At 42.2% G+C, this 15276-nt stretch overlaps 1 protein-coding gene across 1 annotated transcript; it reads left to right on the forward strand.

Moving 5' to 3' along the window:
• The first annotated feature begins 11353 nt into the window (after positions 1-11353).
• On the forward strand, positions 11354-13404 carry RTL3 (retrotransposon Gag like 3). The gene is given in 6 exon segments (XM_045804478.2): positions 11354-11407; positions 11409-11774; positions 12082-12487; positions 12490-12645; positions 12855-12993; positions 12995-13404. Coding segments are annotated over 6 exon segments (1521 nt in total). The 3' UTR covers positions 13395-13404.
• Positions 13405-15276: the final 1872 nt, after the last annotated feature.

Raw genomic sequence — 15276 nt, forward strand, 5'->3', positions numbered from 1 at the left:
ATCCACATTGTTGCAAGTAGCAAGATTTCATTCTTTTTGATGGCTGAGTAATATTCTGTGTGTGTGTGTGTGTGTGTGTGTGTGTGTGTGTGTGTGTGTCTCACATCTTCTTTACCCATTCATCTGTTGATGGACATCTGGGCTCTTTTCATATTTTGGTTATTGTGGACATCGCTGCTATAAACACATAAAATTAAATTCTATCTTTAAATGATCACAGTGAAGAGGTGCCTGGGGGGCTCAGATAAGTGGCTGACAATTGATTTTGGCTCAGGTCATGATATTGGGGTCATGAGATTAAGCCCCATGTTGGGCTCCATGCTCAGCAGGGAGTCTGCTTTTCTTCCTCTCCCTCTGACCCTCCTCCCAAGAGTGTGCGCTCTCTCTCAAATTAATTAATTAATTAATTAAAAAAGAATAAATGACCAAAACATACACATGCTCAGTTTTAAAGCTTCTTCCTAGACCTTCTGATATCTTTCCTTCTCCTTCACCCCAACCCTCCTTCCTCTACCCTCCTCTCCCCCTTCCTCTCTCCTTTGCCTTGTTGATGCCATCATCTCTGACTTAGTCTGCTTTCTGGGTGAACCAGCATTGGCAAACCTCAGAGTGTAGGGATCCAGGAAGTAGAGGAGAGGGCCAGATGAAAATAAAGACATCCCCACAAGTTGGATTATAGCAAAGGCCCCATATTCCCTTGTCATGCCATGGTGGTTGTTCCCCCAGCCCTTAGCTAGCACATCATCAGGGTTCAGTGAAGCCAGAGCACTGAAGTCATTAAGCAAATCTGCCAACACTAGAAGGCATACTAGACCAGTCATATAAGGAAACGAAATACAGAGCCACTTGAATGGTATAATCTGAAGGATGTTAAAACAGTATCTCTGTCCCAGAACATCTTTCCAAACAGAAAGGTCTTGAAGGGGTTGCAGCCTTTCAGAATATCCTATGAAAATGAAAATGCCCCAAGAAAGTTTTTTAGAACCCTAGGAGGTAATATCTCAGTAGGATTCATTTCCCAAATGACCATGGATCAAAGGGAAAGGCCATGTAAGTATGCATAGGACAAGAAATGGAATGGGAAGATGGTACATGTCATAAAGGAAGGTAAAAGGGTGACAGATTTTGACTCCTTCAGAGCTGTACTAAGGTAGACCTTGTTCATAGTACTTTACCAGGTGCTCTGGATACCAATCATATGAGTAAAAAGAATTCTTGGAAAGCTTTGGAAAGGAATTGGGAATTCCAGCTGTCCTAGTGCCATGTAGTGTTGATGACAACGAAAAGTTTCAATCTGTCCTAAGCACATTATGGGTTAAAATCACAAAAGTTCTGCAAGTTCTAATGCAACCATAGGAATATCAAGTTGAACAAAATAGACACGAGTGTGAGACTGTCCCCAAAGGGTAGCTGGACATTGGGCCAGAGACCTGTCAGATAACCCGTCTTATTGACTATTTACAGGGCGGAAAGGAGGGGCAGGAGCTTGATCCTGACACAGACCTGAAATGTTTCGGATTGTACATCGTCCCCCCAAATTATTATTCTTAGTGCAGTGTACAAAGTAGAACTTCAAATTATTCAATCCCTCTTTTCTCCCTAAGCTAACAATTAGCATGTGTAATTTATTAACATAACTGAGCATAACTGTGCAGTCTTTTTATATCCGTTTAATGAACACATTTGTCTCATGCTTCCCTAAAAATTCATTTGCCCAGTTAACAAAACCTCATTTACTTAAAATATGTTCTTAAGCATTATAAAGACTCCATAAATCTCACAGTGTTGTGAGTGTAAGAAAGATTAAAGTGCAGGTGAAACATGAGAATTTCAATGTGATTACTTTCTTATTCTTACTTTGACTAATCCAGGATATTAAAACTACTTTAGTCATTCTGACAAAAGTCAGTGTAGCTCTTTTTTTCTGCTCAAAATAGAGTAATTCTGTAAGTTTAGGCAATTTGAAATCTGTATTTAAAGATGTTGAATGTGGTCTTTGCTCTTTAGCAAAAGGGTGGAGGTGAGGAGAAAGGTCCCTATGCTTATCCATTGGGTAAATATGCTTGTAGGCAAGGCACTGTTCACTGCTTTATTAATTCTTAGACTTTTTACAAATCTGTCTTGTTTACTCTACAATCCCCTTGTTAATCATCTCATCATCCTGCTCAAGTGCCTCCAGTTCTGATTCTAAAGCATTATTTGGTAAACTAAATCGTTCATAACTCAGCCAGGAAGGAAAAAAAGAAAAGAAAACTTCTGAGTAGTGAAAAATTGATGCCATAAGAGCCAAACACTGTATATGTCTTCACGTGAGAGCCCTGCTCAGCTCCTACACAATTCTAGCAAGTCACCTACCCAGTTTACTAATTCACAGATGATTAAAGATAATAAGTTAAAATGAGGTTGCTGCTGCTACAGCTTATTATAATTATTATGATTAACCTTTATTACATGTTAGTAGCTACTAAACACTGTGCTAAGACTTTTACATGCATTATTTCATGAAATCCTTGCAGCAATTCTATAAAGTGAAATATAATTAATAACTTCATTTTACAGTTCCATAAACTGAGTTTTATATTTCTTTTATTAAAAATATTTTTCATTATATTATGTTAGTCACCATACAGTACAACCCTAGTTTTTGATGTAAAGTTCCATGATTCATTACTTGCATGTAACACCCAGTGCACCATGCAATATGTGCCCTCCTTAATACCCACCACCGGCCTATCCCATTCCCCCAGCCCCCTCCCCTCTGAAGCCCTCAGTTTCTTTCCCAGAGTCCATAGTCTCTCATGGTTCATTCCCCCTTCTATTTACCCCCCTTTCTTATTCCCTTTCTTCTCCTACTGATCTTCCTACTTCTTATGTTCCATAAATGAGTGAAAACATATGATAATTGTCTTTCTCTGCTTGACTTATTTTGCTTAGCATTATCTCCTCCAGTCCCATCCATATTGCAACAAATGTTGAGAAATCGTTCTTTTTGACATCTGAGTAATATTCCATTCTATATATGGACCACATCTTCTCAATCCAGACAACTGTTGGAGGGCATCTCAACTCCTTCCACTATTTAGCTGTTGTGGACAATGCTGCTATGAACATTGGGGTGCATATGGCCCTTCTCTTCACTACGTCTGTATCTTTGTGGTAAATACCCAGTAGTGCAATGGCTGGGTCATAGGGTACCTCCATTTTTAACTTTTGAAGGGACCTCCACATTGTTTTCCAGAGTGGCTGTACCAACTTGCATTCCCACAAACAGTGGAAGACGGATCCCCTTTGTCCACATCCTCTCCAACATTTGTTGTTTCCTGCCTTGTCAATCTTTGCCATTCTAACTCTCATGAGGTAGTATCTCAATGTGGTTTTGATATGAATTTCCCTGATGGCTAATGATGTTGAATATTTTCTCATGTGTCTGTTAGCCATTTGTATGTCATCATTGGAAAAGTGACTATTCATGTCTTCTGCCCAATTTTTGATTTGTTTATTTGTTTCCCGAGTGTTGAGTTTGAGAAGTGCTTTGTAGATCTTGGATACCAGTCTTTTATCTGTAGTGTCATTTGCAAAAATCTTCTCCCATTCCATGGGCTGCCTCTTAGTTTTTCTGACTGTTTCCTTGCCTGTGCAGAAGATTTTTATCTTGATGAAGTCCCACAAGTTCATTTTTTCTTTTGTTTCCCTTGCCTGTGGAGATGTGTCATGAAAAGAGTTGCTGTGGCCGATGTCGTAGAGGTTGCTGCCTATGTTCTCCTCTAGAATTTTGATGGATTCGTCGCACATCGAGCTCTTTCATCCAATTGGAGTTTATCTTTGTGTATGGTATGAGAGAGTGGTCAAGTTTCATTCTTTTGCATCTAGCTGTCCAGTTTTCCAGCACCATTTATTGAAGAGACTGTCTTTTTTCCACTGGATGTTTCTTCCTGCTTTGACAAAGATGAGTTGCCCAAAGAGCTGAGGGTCCATTCTGGGTTCTCTATTCTGTTCCATTGGTCTATGTGTCTGTTTTTGTGCCAGTACCATGCTGTCTTTGTGATCACACCTTTGTAGTACAGCTTGAAGTCTGGCAAGCTGATGCCCCCAGCTTTGTTTTTCCTTTTTAACAATTCCTTGGCGATTCGGTGCCTTTTCTGGTTCCACACAAATTTAAGGGCTGTTTGTTCCAGTTCTTTGAAAAATGTCATTGGCATTTTGATTGGGATAGCATTGAAAGTGTAGATTGCTCTGGGAATCATGGACATTTTAACTATGTTAATTCTTCCGATTCAAGAGCATGGAATATTTTTCCATCTTTTTGTGTCTTCTTCAATGTCTTTCAAGAGTGATTTGTAGTTTCTAGAATATAGATCCATTACATCTCTGGTTAAGTTAATTCCGAGATAATGTATGATTTTTGGTGCTATTGTAATGGAATGGATTCCCTAATTTCTCTTTCTTCAGTCTCATTGTCGTGTATAGAAATGCAACTGATTTCTGAGCATTGATTTTGTATCCCGCCACATTACTGAATTGCTCTATAACTTTTAGTAGTTTGGGGATGGATTCTTTGGGTTTTCCATATAGAGTATGTGTCACCTCATGTCACCTGTGAGGAGAGACAGTTTGACTTCTTCTTTGCCGATTTGGATACCTTTGATCCCTTTTTGTAGTCTGATTGCTGTTGCAAGGACTTCTAGTCCTATGTCGAATAATAATGGTGAGAGTGGGCATCCTTGTCATGTTCCTGATCTTAAGGGAAAGGCTTCCAGCTTTTCCCCACTGAGGATGATATTAGCTGTACGCTTTTCATAGATGGGTTTATGAAATTGAGGAATGTATCCTCTATCCCTACACTCTGTAGGGTTTTAATGAGGAAAAGATGTTGTATTTTGTCAAATGCTTTTTCTGCATTAATTGAGAGGATCATATGGTTCTTGACTCGTTTCTTGTTGATATGATCTATCACACTGATCGATTTGTGAATGTTAAAACACTCTTGCATCCCAGGGATGAATCCCACTTGGTCATGATGGATAATCCCTTTAATGCAGTGTTGGATCCTATTAGCTAGGATCTTGTTGAGAATTTTGGCATCCATATTCATCAGGGTTATCAGTCTGTAATACTCCTTTTTGATGCGGTCTTTGCCTGGTTTAGGGATCAAGGTAATACTGGCATGATAGAATGAGTTTGGTAGTTTTCGTTCTGTTTCTTTTTTCTTTTTTCTGAAACAGCTTCAGGAGAATAGGCATTATTTTTTCTTTGAATGTTTGCCAGGATTCCCTGGGGAATCCGTCAGGCCCTGGGCGCTTGCTTTTTGGGAGGTTTTTGATCACTGCTTCGTTCTCTTCAAAATTAATCAGTCTGTTTAAAAAATCAATTTCTTCCTGTTTCAGTCTTGGTAGTTTATAGATTTCCAGGAAGGCAACCATTTCCTCCAGATTGTTTAATTGATTGGCATAAAGCTGTTGATAAAAGTTGCTAATGATCCTATCAATTTCTTTGGTGTTGGTTGTGATCTCTCCCTTTTCATTCATAATTTTATTAATTTGGGTCCTTTCTCTATTCTTTTGAATGAGTCTTGCCAGTGGCTTATCGATCTTATTTATTCTTTCAAAGAACCAGCTTCTAGTTCTGTTGATCTGCTCTACTGTGCTCCTGGTTTCTAATTCATTGATCTCTGCTCTAATCTTGATCACCTGCCTTCTCGTGCATGGGTTAGGCCTATTCTTCTTTTCTGTCTCTAGCTTCTTGAGGTAAGAATATAAAAACTGCATTTTAGATTTTTCTATTCTTTTGAGTGAGGCTTCGTTGGCTATGTATTTTCCCCTTAGGACCGCCTTTGCAGTGTTCCATAGGTTTTGTACCATTGTGTTTTCATTCTCGTTGGTCTCCATAAACTGTTTAAATTGATTTTTCATTTCCTGGTTTATCCAATCATTGTTGAGTAGGATGGTTCTTAGTTTCCAAGTGTTTGAGTTTCTTCCAAATTTGTCCTTGTGATTGAGTTCCAGTTTCAAAGCATTGTGGTCTGAGAATATGCAGGGAATAATCTTAGTCTTTTGGTATCAGTTGAGACCTGTTTTGTCACCCAGTATATGGTCTATTCTGGAGACGTTCCATGTGCATTAGAAAAGAATGAGTATTCTGTTTTTCTGGGGTATAGTCTTCTGTATATATCTATGAGGTCCATCTGGTTCAGTATGGCATTCAAAGCTTTTGTTTCCTTGTTGATTTTCTGCTTAGGTGATCTGTCTATTTCTGATAGTGGAGTGTTGAGGTCCCCTACTATTAGCGTATTTTAATCTATATGTCACTTTATTCTGGTTAAGATTTGGCTTGTCTATTTTGCTTCTCCCCTATTGGGGGCATAGATATTTATAATTGTCATATCCACTTGTTGGATACATCCTTTAAGAATAATATAATGTCCTTCTGTATCTCTAACTACAGTCTTTAGATTAAAATCCAATCTATCTGATATGAGAATTGCTACCCCAGCTTTCTTTTGAGGTCCATTGGCATGAAAAATTGTTTTCCATCCCTTCACTTTCAGTCTGGATGCATCTTTAGGTTCAAGATGAGTCTTTTGTGGACAGCAAATGGATGGGTCATGCTTTTTTATCCAATCTGCAACCCTGTGGCGTTTTATGGAAGCCTTTAGGCCATTCACATTGAGAGTGATTATTGAGAGATATGATTTTAATGATGCCATGTTGCCTGTAAAGTCTTTGTTTCTATAGATTGTAAATTTCTGTTCTGTATCGCTCTTGGGGCCTTTTTACTTTTATAGAACCCCCCTTAATATCTCCTGTAGGCCTGGTTTTGTGGTTACAAATTTGGTCAGTGTCTGGCGGTTCTGGGTAGTCCTTATCTCTCCATCAATTCTTTTTTTTTTTTTTAAAGATTTTATTTATTTATGTGAAAGAGAGACAGCCAGCGAGAGAGGGAACAGAGCAGGCGAGTGAGAGAGGAAGAAGCAGGCTCCCAGCAGAGGAGCCCGATGTGGGACTCGATCCCGGAACGCCGGGATCACGCCCCGAGCCGAAGGCAGACGCTTTAACGACTGCGCTACCCAGGCGCCCCCTCTCCATCAATTCTGAATGAAAGCCTTGCTGGATAAAGGATCCTTGGCTGCATGTTTTTCTCGGATAGAGCTTTAAAAATACCCTGCCAACCCTTCCTCTCATTCCAGGTCTGTGTAGACAGGTCTGCCATAATTCTATATTTTTGCCTCTATACGTGAGAAATTTCTTTGCCTGGCCTCTTTCAATACTGTATCCTTGGATCTATTATTTGCAAAATGCACTATGACGTGATGTGTTGTAGGTTTGTCTTGGTTGACCTCGGGAGGGGTCCTCTCTGCCTCTCAGACACGAATGCTTGTTTCCTTTGCTAGATTAGGGAAGTTTTCAGCTACAATTTGTTCAAATATCTCTTCTAGACCTCTCTCTTTCTCCACCCCCTCGGAGATGCCGATGATTCTGACATTGGAACGTTTCATTGAGTCTGTAATCTTCTGTAATCTACATTCTTGAGATTGGATTTTTTTTGAGCCAAGTTTCTGTTTTCACTTTCTCTTCTACAACCCCCCCTCCAATTCACTAATTCGTTCTTCTGCCTCATTTACTCTGGCCGTCAGAGTATCTAGTTTTGATTGCATTTAATTCATACCATTTTTAATTTCTGTCAGATTCGCTCTCATTTCCACCCTTAATGATTCTATATTCTTGTTAATATTTTCGTTAATATTTTTTTCAAGTCTACACATCATCTTGACCATTTTTACTCTGAACTCCATTTCTGATAATTTGGTTATATCCATATCCATCAGTTCTGTGGCAGAGGCCACAAACTCTTTGTCTTTTCTTTGCTGGGGGGGATTTCTCCTTCTCATCATTCTGATGAGGTGAGGTTGCGGGGTTGCCCAGAGCCCAAATTATTGAGCAGGACCCAGGCAGTGTGCTCTTGTTTTATAGGGACCTTAGGGATGTGGGCTTTTTGATTTTTCAGCCTGCCTTCTGGGGTAGGGGCCTGCCACGCTGATATTCAGGCAGCCCAGTTTGGGTAGAGTCTCCCTGTCCCCTGCGAGGGTGGATGGGGATGGGCACAATGTTCGCTTGTGTCCGGGCTTTTGTTCTCTGGTGGCTTTCCCTGGCGGTTTGCTGTGCCTCTTATGAGAGTTAGAGAAGCAGTGGCCGAATCTCAGCCTCTGTCTCAGAACAGAGAGATCACAGTCCACTCTCCACTGAGCTCTCTTGGGTCTTTAACTCTGTCTCTGTTGCTGCTGCTAAAAACCCTGCAGCGACCCGGTTTGTGCACCCCACAGCCGCTCTCCCAGCCCTCGCTTCCAGGGCCAGCATGTCTCTGTCCTTTGTGCTTCTAACACCGGTAGCCACCCCCGGTTCCTGTGTGCGCTCCCAAGCTCTCTGTTTCAGTGTGGTTCGTGCACGCTCCAGAGCTCCAGTTTTCAGTCTGGTCACGTGCATGCTCCCGAGCTCCCGGTATAAGTCCGGTTCCAAAGAGCACTCCAGAGCTCCGGTTTTCAATCAGGTCGCGCGCGGGCTCCCGAGCTCCTGGTTTCAGTCTAGTTCGAGTGTGCGCTCTGGAGCTCCGAATTTCAGTCTGGTCGGGCGTGTGTTCCTAGGCTCATGGTCTCAGTCTGCTCTCTCATGGGTGCCCATCCGTGAGTCCGGCCTCTCTCCAGTGCAGGTGGCTACTGCTTCCTGGCACCCCAGCACGGTGGCTCCCTCCCCCTTCCGTTTATCTTGTGCATGGATTCACGGCTCCCTGCCTCGTACCTCAATACTCAGTGCTGGAGATGTTCGTTTGTAGAGATCCAGATGTATCTTCCTGCATCTTAGGCTGATTCTGTGGGTTTTCAGGATGGTCTGGTACATATCCAACTCGACTCAGGGGACCAGCTGAAAAAGTGTACCCCTACTCCTCCCATAAACTGAGTTTTAGACTACATTTTAGGATTAATTTTCAAATTTATCTATATTTAGTATGGACAGGCATATAGGTAACAGTGTAAAGGGCTATGAGATAGCCTGAGAGCAAAAGATTAGAAAAAACACAAAGAAGAAAGAAATTACATGTAGTTGGAAAGCATAGCAATTTGAAGGTTTTTAATTTGGAGACAGGCTACTTCATACCTCTCAGCAGCTTTCAGAAGGCAATACGGCATTACAACACAGCTGAGGAGCTGGTCTGTGTACTTATGACCTCCAAATGATGAAGAATAAATTATGTTCAAAATCATTTACTTAAAATTGAGAAAGAAGTGTAATGTATGCTGTAAATATTTATTTTTTAATTGGTAATGTAAATCTCAACTCTGCGTTTTGGATTCTCAAAGGGAAAGCTTCAGTTATCTGAAAAATTCGCATAAATACAACACGTTATTCCCTGACGATGGTGGTATTTTTTATGTGCGGTATGTTTCCAAAGACTAAAACATTAAAAGGGAGGGAGACAATATAACCTGATTTGCAAAAGATTTTACTTCTCTTTTCAAAGCCTCTGGATTCTGGTTCAGTTCGTCCAGTCAATTTGCTGTGGTTTGAGCATATTCCATCACCAGGGTTTATCCATTATGCTGACTAATGTGGAACTGACCGTTTTGAAAGGAGACTTGGGAACACAACTGACTAGATGTGTGATTTGAAGTTGCCAAAGACAACCCCCAACCCCACTCTAGTAAAGAGACAAAAATAGCTGTCCCTTAGCCCTACCTAAAATGGCTATGTGGCCCAGGTTCAGGATGTGATTGTAATTTGTCATGAGAAGAGGAGAAGAGATCTCGAATGAGGTCATTTCTCAAGAGGCCAGCCATCAGTGGGGTACCTAGGGTTTGCTTAGTGCACCAGAGTGGCTCAGGGAAGTATGAGAACCCTGGGGAAAGACATTCAGAATAAGTCAGGGTCCCTGCAAGACTACTACAGGTACCCTTCAACAAAGTTGGCCTCATCCACAATCTTACTTATTATACCTTGCCTAGATCTATTCATGGTAAAGATCCCAAGAAAGCATTGCAGGAAGGGACCCTAGGGACTGAGTAGGTAGAATGGGCAAGAGGCTGAGGGACACTGGAGGCTGCAATCTGAGTGAGAATTAAACAAATGGCCTAGTGTGGATGGAGTAAGGGGAGGTTACATGAAACAGACATAAAAAATAAAGTCCCAAACCACTGTGATCATTCAGAAATGTTTGCAACTTTTTACAAGGGCAGTGGTATTACTCCTAATTTCTTAGCCAAATATTTATTAACTTAACCAAGGACTGAGTACATCAGGCTGCCTCACATTGGTGCAGCATCTCACCTTCCCTGCAGCTCTAAACTGTGAGGTGGTGTAAAAAAAAAAAAGGCAAAAAAAAAAAAAAAAAAAAAAAAAAACCTCTTCCACACTCTAAATAGCTATGCTACAGAGGAAAGTTGGAATGTGTTCTGGGAGTGGGTGTGTTTATTTGAGTTCAGTGTGTGCAGAAAAGGCAAGCCTCTACAGCCATTTACACATTTTCCTCCTCAACGATGGGTACACAGACAGCTGAGCTCCTGGACTAAGTCTCTGAACGGTAATGTACATTTATAAAGATTATTTTCTTAACTATTTTGAGGCATTTTATAAATAATATGCATGTATTTGCTGAGCACATATATATATATTTAGTCAACTTTTGCTTATTTTCTGCTGAGGCTGATCTTGTGTGGTTACTTCTGCGGTACAATTTCTGAGGTGTCAGAAAGAGTTTCTACCCCAGCCACCCAAAAATATCTCTTGGGTTGACCCACCACAGAGCCTAAAATCTCCACATTGCTCAAACATTTGATTTAGTCATTGAAAGCAGCTGTTAAAATCCCAATGTTACATTGGGATATTAAGCAGACATAAGAAATTAAAGACTATGTAAAAGAGAAAAGAATATGGAGAAATTGCTTCTAATGTTAAGTTTCAAAAGAAGAAAGCAAAATGACATACACAGTCTGGATCAGATGTTGTTCTTAAAATGTGGGTTCAGAACGAGCATATATGATTCAGCTCATGAATATGAGCCTCTAGTAAAAGAAACCCAGCATTGTTAGGCAGGTTTTGTTCTAATTTATTTTAAATGAGTGCTTTCCACAGTTTCTGATCCTCAGATCCCACTCTTTTTACAGTGTATCTCATATATCCCTTGCTGAGCTCCAGAGGCTCCCAATGACCTGGTAATCAACCCTGGTGGGACCCAAACCTCTACCTCCTGGAAAATTCACAGAGCCTGACATCTTTTATAAAGGGGCTTTTTCTAAATGGAACTTTTAGAAAAATCACCCAATCTCTCTTGGTAGCAACTTGCCAAACCAAGCCCATTTCCTCAAAAGATGGTAGAGATCTCAGCAGCCTTCTATATTGCTCTGAAATTGGAGAATAAAATTTTTGCAGGCCCAAGTGAAGTGGCTGATGGAAGAAAGTGTTGCTCCACAGGCTCAGATCCCAGAGCTCAAGATGCCCCAAGCAGCCAAGGAGGCTGAACCACTCCAGAAGCCCTCAGAGTCCCAGGAAACCCAGAAACCCTTAGAAAACCTGGATCTCCCAGAAGCCTGGGAGTGCGAAGAATTCCCAGAAGTTGGGCTTCCCCAAAATCTCAGAGATCCCCAGGAGCTCCCAGGCTGGAAGCCCCCTGCAGCCCAGGAGCACCAGGAAATGCCAATAGTCCAAGATACCCAGAAGCCCTTGGAACCCCTAGCAGCCCCAGAGTCCCTGGGGCTTCCAGTGATCCATGAGCCACCAGTGCCTTCACTGGTCTGTGAGCTCTCAGCAGCCTGAAAATCCCAAAATCTTCCAGAGGTCGAGGAACTCCAGAAGCCCCTCTTTTTTTTAAATGTTTTTTTATTACATTATATTAGTCACCATACAGTGCATCCCTCGTTTCTGATGCAAGGTTCGATGATTCATTAGTTGTGTATAACACCCAGTGCACCATGCAATTTGTGCCCTCCTTACTACCCATCACCAGCCTATCCTATTCCCCACCCCCTTCCCCTCTGAGGCCCTCAGTTTGTTTCTCAGAGTCCATAGTCTCCCATGCTTCAAGCCCCTCTTGATGTAGAAGGCCTACAGGCTCTCGGAAGTTAAGAGGGCCCAGGAGCCCCCAGATACCCAGCATGTTCCGGTGCCCCAGAAGCCTCAGAATTCAGAGCACCAGGATCTTCCAAATGCCCAGGAGACCCAGGAGGCAATAGAACGCCAGGAGACCCCAACACACCTGGAGCCCTTTAAGCTTCCAACTCTCCAGGAGTCTCTGGAAACTGGAGTGCCCCACCAGCCTCCAGATCCTTTAGATGCTCAGGAGTTCCTAGAGCCCTCAGCACCACAGGAGTCCCTGGAGGTCCAAAGAGCTGCTTTGACATCAGCAGCTTCAGAGTTCCCACAGTCCCCCAGTGGGTTAGAAGGTGAAGCTTTCTCCATAGAATACTGTTTAGCCTTCAGCGGAGATGCTCAGAAGCTTTCTGAGTTCAGGTTCAGTTGAATAGTTACATGAGAGTCAGAGGACATCTGTATCCCACCGAAGCAGCTATGGTGAGCTTTGTTGGCAACTGGTTCTCAGGTGAGGCAGGAATGTGTTTTTAGCCCTTACTAGATATCCAAGGTGCCCTGCTGGAGCAATATGAAAGTTTCTTTTCTTTTTTTTTTTTTTTAAGATTTTTTATTTATTTATTTGACAGAGACAGAGACAGCCAGCGAGAGAAGGAACACAGGCAGGGGGAGTGGGAGAGGAAGAAGCAGGCTCATAGCAGAGGAGCCTGATGTGGGGCTCGATCCCATAACGCCGGGATCATGCCCTGAGCCAAAGGCAGACGCTTAACTGCTGTGCCACCCAAGCGCCCCAATATGAAAGTTTCATAGAAGTGCTCCAGGATACTCTTGACAGTCCAGAAAACATGGAAGATGCCAGTCACCGCATCTGTCAGCTTTGCCAATGGGAGGATCCTGTCCACCAGTATGTGACCCACTTCCATCTCTGCTCAAGAGCTAAACTGAAATGAAAGCATTCTCAGCATCCAATTTCAGGAAGGGCTTGCCAATTCTGTCCCATATGATCGGTCTCACACAAGCCCAGCAGCAACCAACCTATCTGATCTGATCACTCAGTACCTAGAAGAGAAGCTAAGTGGTAAGCCTGATCCAAATCCACAGGGAGCAAGCCCCTCTGAGGAGAGAGCTGGGCCTGAGAGTTCACTAGCTGAAAACCAGCCTGTGCTAGCCACAAGCAATAGCCCACATCTCAGTGAAGCTGAACAGGCTCACTGCTGTGAAGGCCACTTGTGCCTCTACTGTGGTCTTCCTGGTCATTTTGACAGAGGTTGCTCTGTCAAGCCTCATCGTACACAGCAGGTGGGAAACATCGAGGCCCAGCAGTAAGGGGGAACCCAGGCAGGCCAATTTACAAATATGGGTCCCCCTCATTTCCATATCCATGTCTCATACCCTATGTCTTATTGTTGAATTCCAACTGGGAAGACAGCAGTTTTTTGAGCAAGCAATGGTGGATCCAGGCTTCTACAGAAACAGCATTGACCATTCTGCGGTTCTTCGAGAGAATCTGCCCATCTGCAATAATATCTTTTCTCTGATGCTTGAAGTGGTAGATGGTCGTCCACTGATTAATGGACCCATAACCAAGGAAACACCACCTGTGGAAGTTAAAATTGGAAACCACGTTGAAAAGCTCCAGGTTGACATTATTCATGTGCCATGCTACCCTCTGATTCTTGGAATTCACTGGCTTGAAACACACGATCCAAACATTGAGTGGAGTACCTGCACTGTGTCCTTTCCATCCCATTATTGTCACTACAGTTGCTTCAGGCACAAGAGGAATAGAAGATGTCATGATGAAATAATTGCTGAATAGATCTTCTGTCCTAGTGACTGAGCTTAACAACCTGTTTTCTGTTACCTTAGCTGTCATCAGCGTTTGGTGCTCTCAGAATCTTCCACTGATGGGGCACCTGGGCTTCCAACTCTTGGTTTCAGCTCAGGTCGTGATCTCAGAATCCTGAGATAGAGCTCATGTTGGGCTCTGGGCTCAGTGAGAGTCTGCTTGAGGTCCTCTCTCCCTCTGTTCCTCCCCCTTCCCTGTGCTTGCTCTTCCTCTCTCTCAGATAAATATAAATATATAGATAGATGATAGATAGACAATTGATAGATAGATGATAGATAATAGATGATAGATAGATGATAGATAGATAGATAGATGATAGATAGATAGATAGATAGATAGATAGATAGATAGATAGATGATAGATAGATAGATAGATGACAGATATTTTTTTTCTTAAAAAATCTTCCACTGAATCTCTGGCAAGGAACTAAGGGTACTTGCACAATGACCGTGCCTCTCAGATCACGCAATGATCTCAGATCAGGCAATGAATCTGATGACTGAGTTGTTTTTTATCAACAACTCTGCATGCCCCCACCTTGAACCCTGAATGAATGTGGGACTGTTTTAATTACAATTTGTACTAACAAAATGCATGAGAATAGATATTAAGAACTAACATTGAACAAGTGTAGTTGAGGGGCGCCTGGGTGGCTCAGTTGGTTATGCATCTACCTGAGGCATAAGTCACCATCTCAGAGTCCTGGGATTGAGCCCTGCATTGGGTTCCTGCTCAGTGGGGAGCCTGCTTCTCCCTCTTCCTCTGCCCCTCTCCCTGCTAGTATGCATGCTCTCTCTCTCTCTCTCCCTCTCTCTCTATCAAATAAATAAGATCTTAGAAAAAGTGTTGTTGTCAGACTGACTTGACTTTTTTTATCAAGATTTTCCTTATCACAACAATTACAACATTTTCTCAATAAAGAAAACAAATTTATAAGTGATATTTTTCAAAAACCAGTAAACATTGGCAATTTCTACTGGTGTTTGAATGACTTCATGACTTAGCTGAGGGAAAAGGAAATGGACAAGTAAATTGGGAGAGAGGAGATTGGAAAAGGCTTAAAGTTTGGGTGAGATCCTGAATATTCCAGGGGTAGTCAGGTCAGTGGTTGATGGGGTTGGGGGAAATGGAAAGAGTATGGGATGGTTGTGGTGGAGGGAAATTGTGTAAAATATGGAGGAATTAGTGGGGAGGGTAGAGGGAAGGTTGAGAAGACTGTTTGGGGATGATTGGGAGGAAAGTTTGGAAAGGGTTCAGGTGAGGGCTAGCGGGTGCTAAGGGCGGGGATGAGAGGAGGATAAATTCCAACAAAAATAAAAGGAGCAGCAACAGAAATATTGAGCAATTTTAAAAGGAAA

The sequence above is a fragment of the Ursus americanus genome, chromosome X, assembly GCF_024610735.1.
Source record: "Ursus americanus isolate L20-20 chromosome X, mUrsAme1.1.p, whole genome shotgun sequence".
Taxonomy (NCBI): Eukaryota; Metazoa; Chordata; class Mammalia; order Carnivora; family Ursidae; genus Ursus; species Ursus americanus.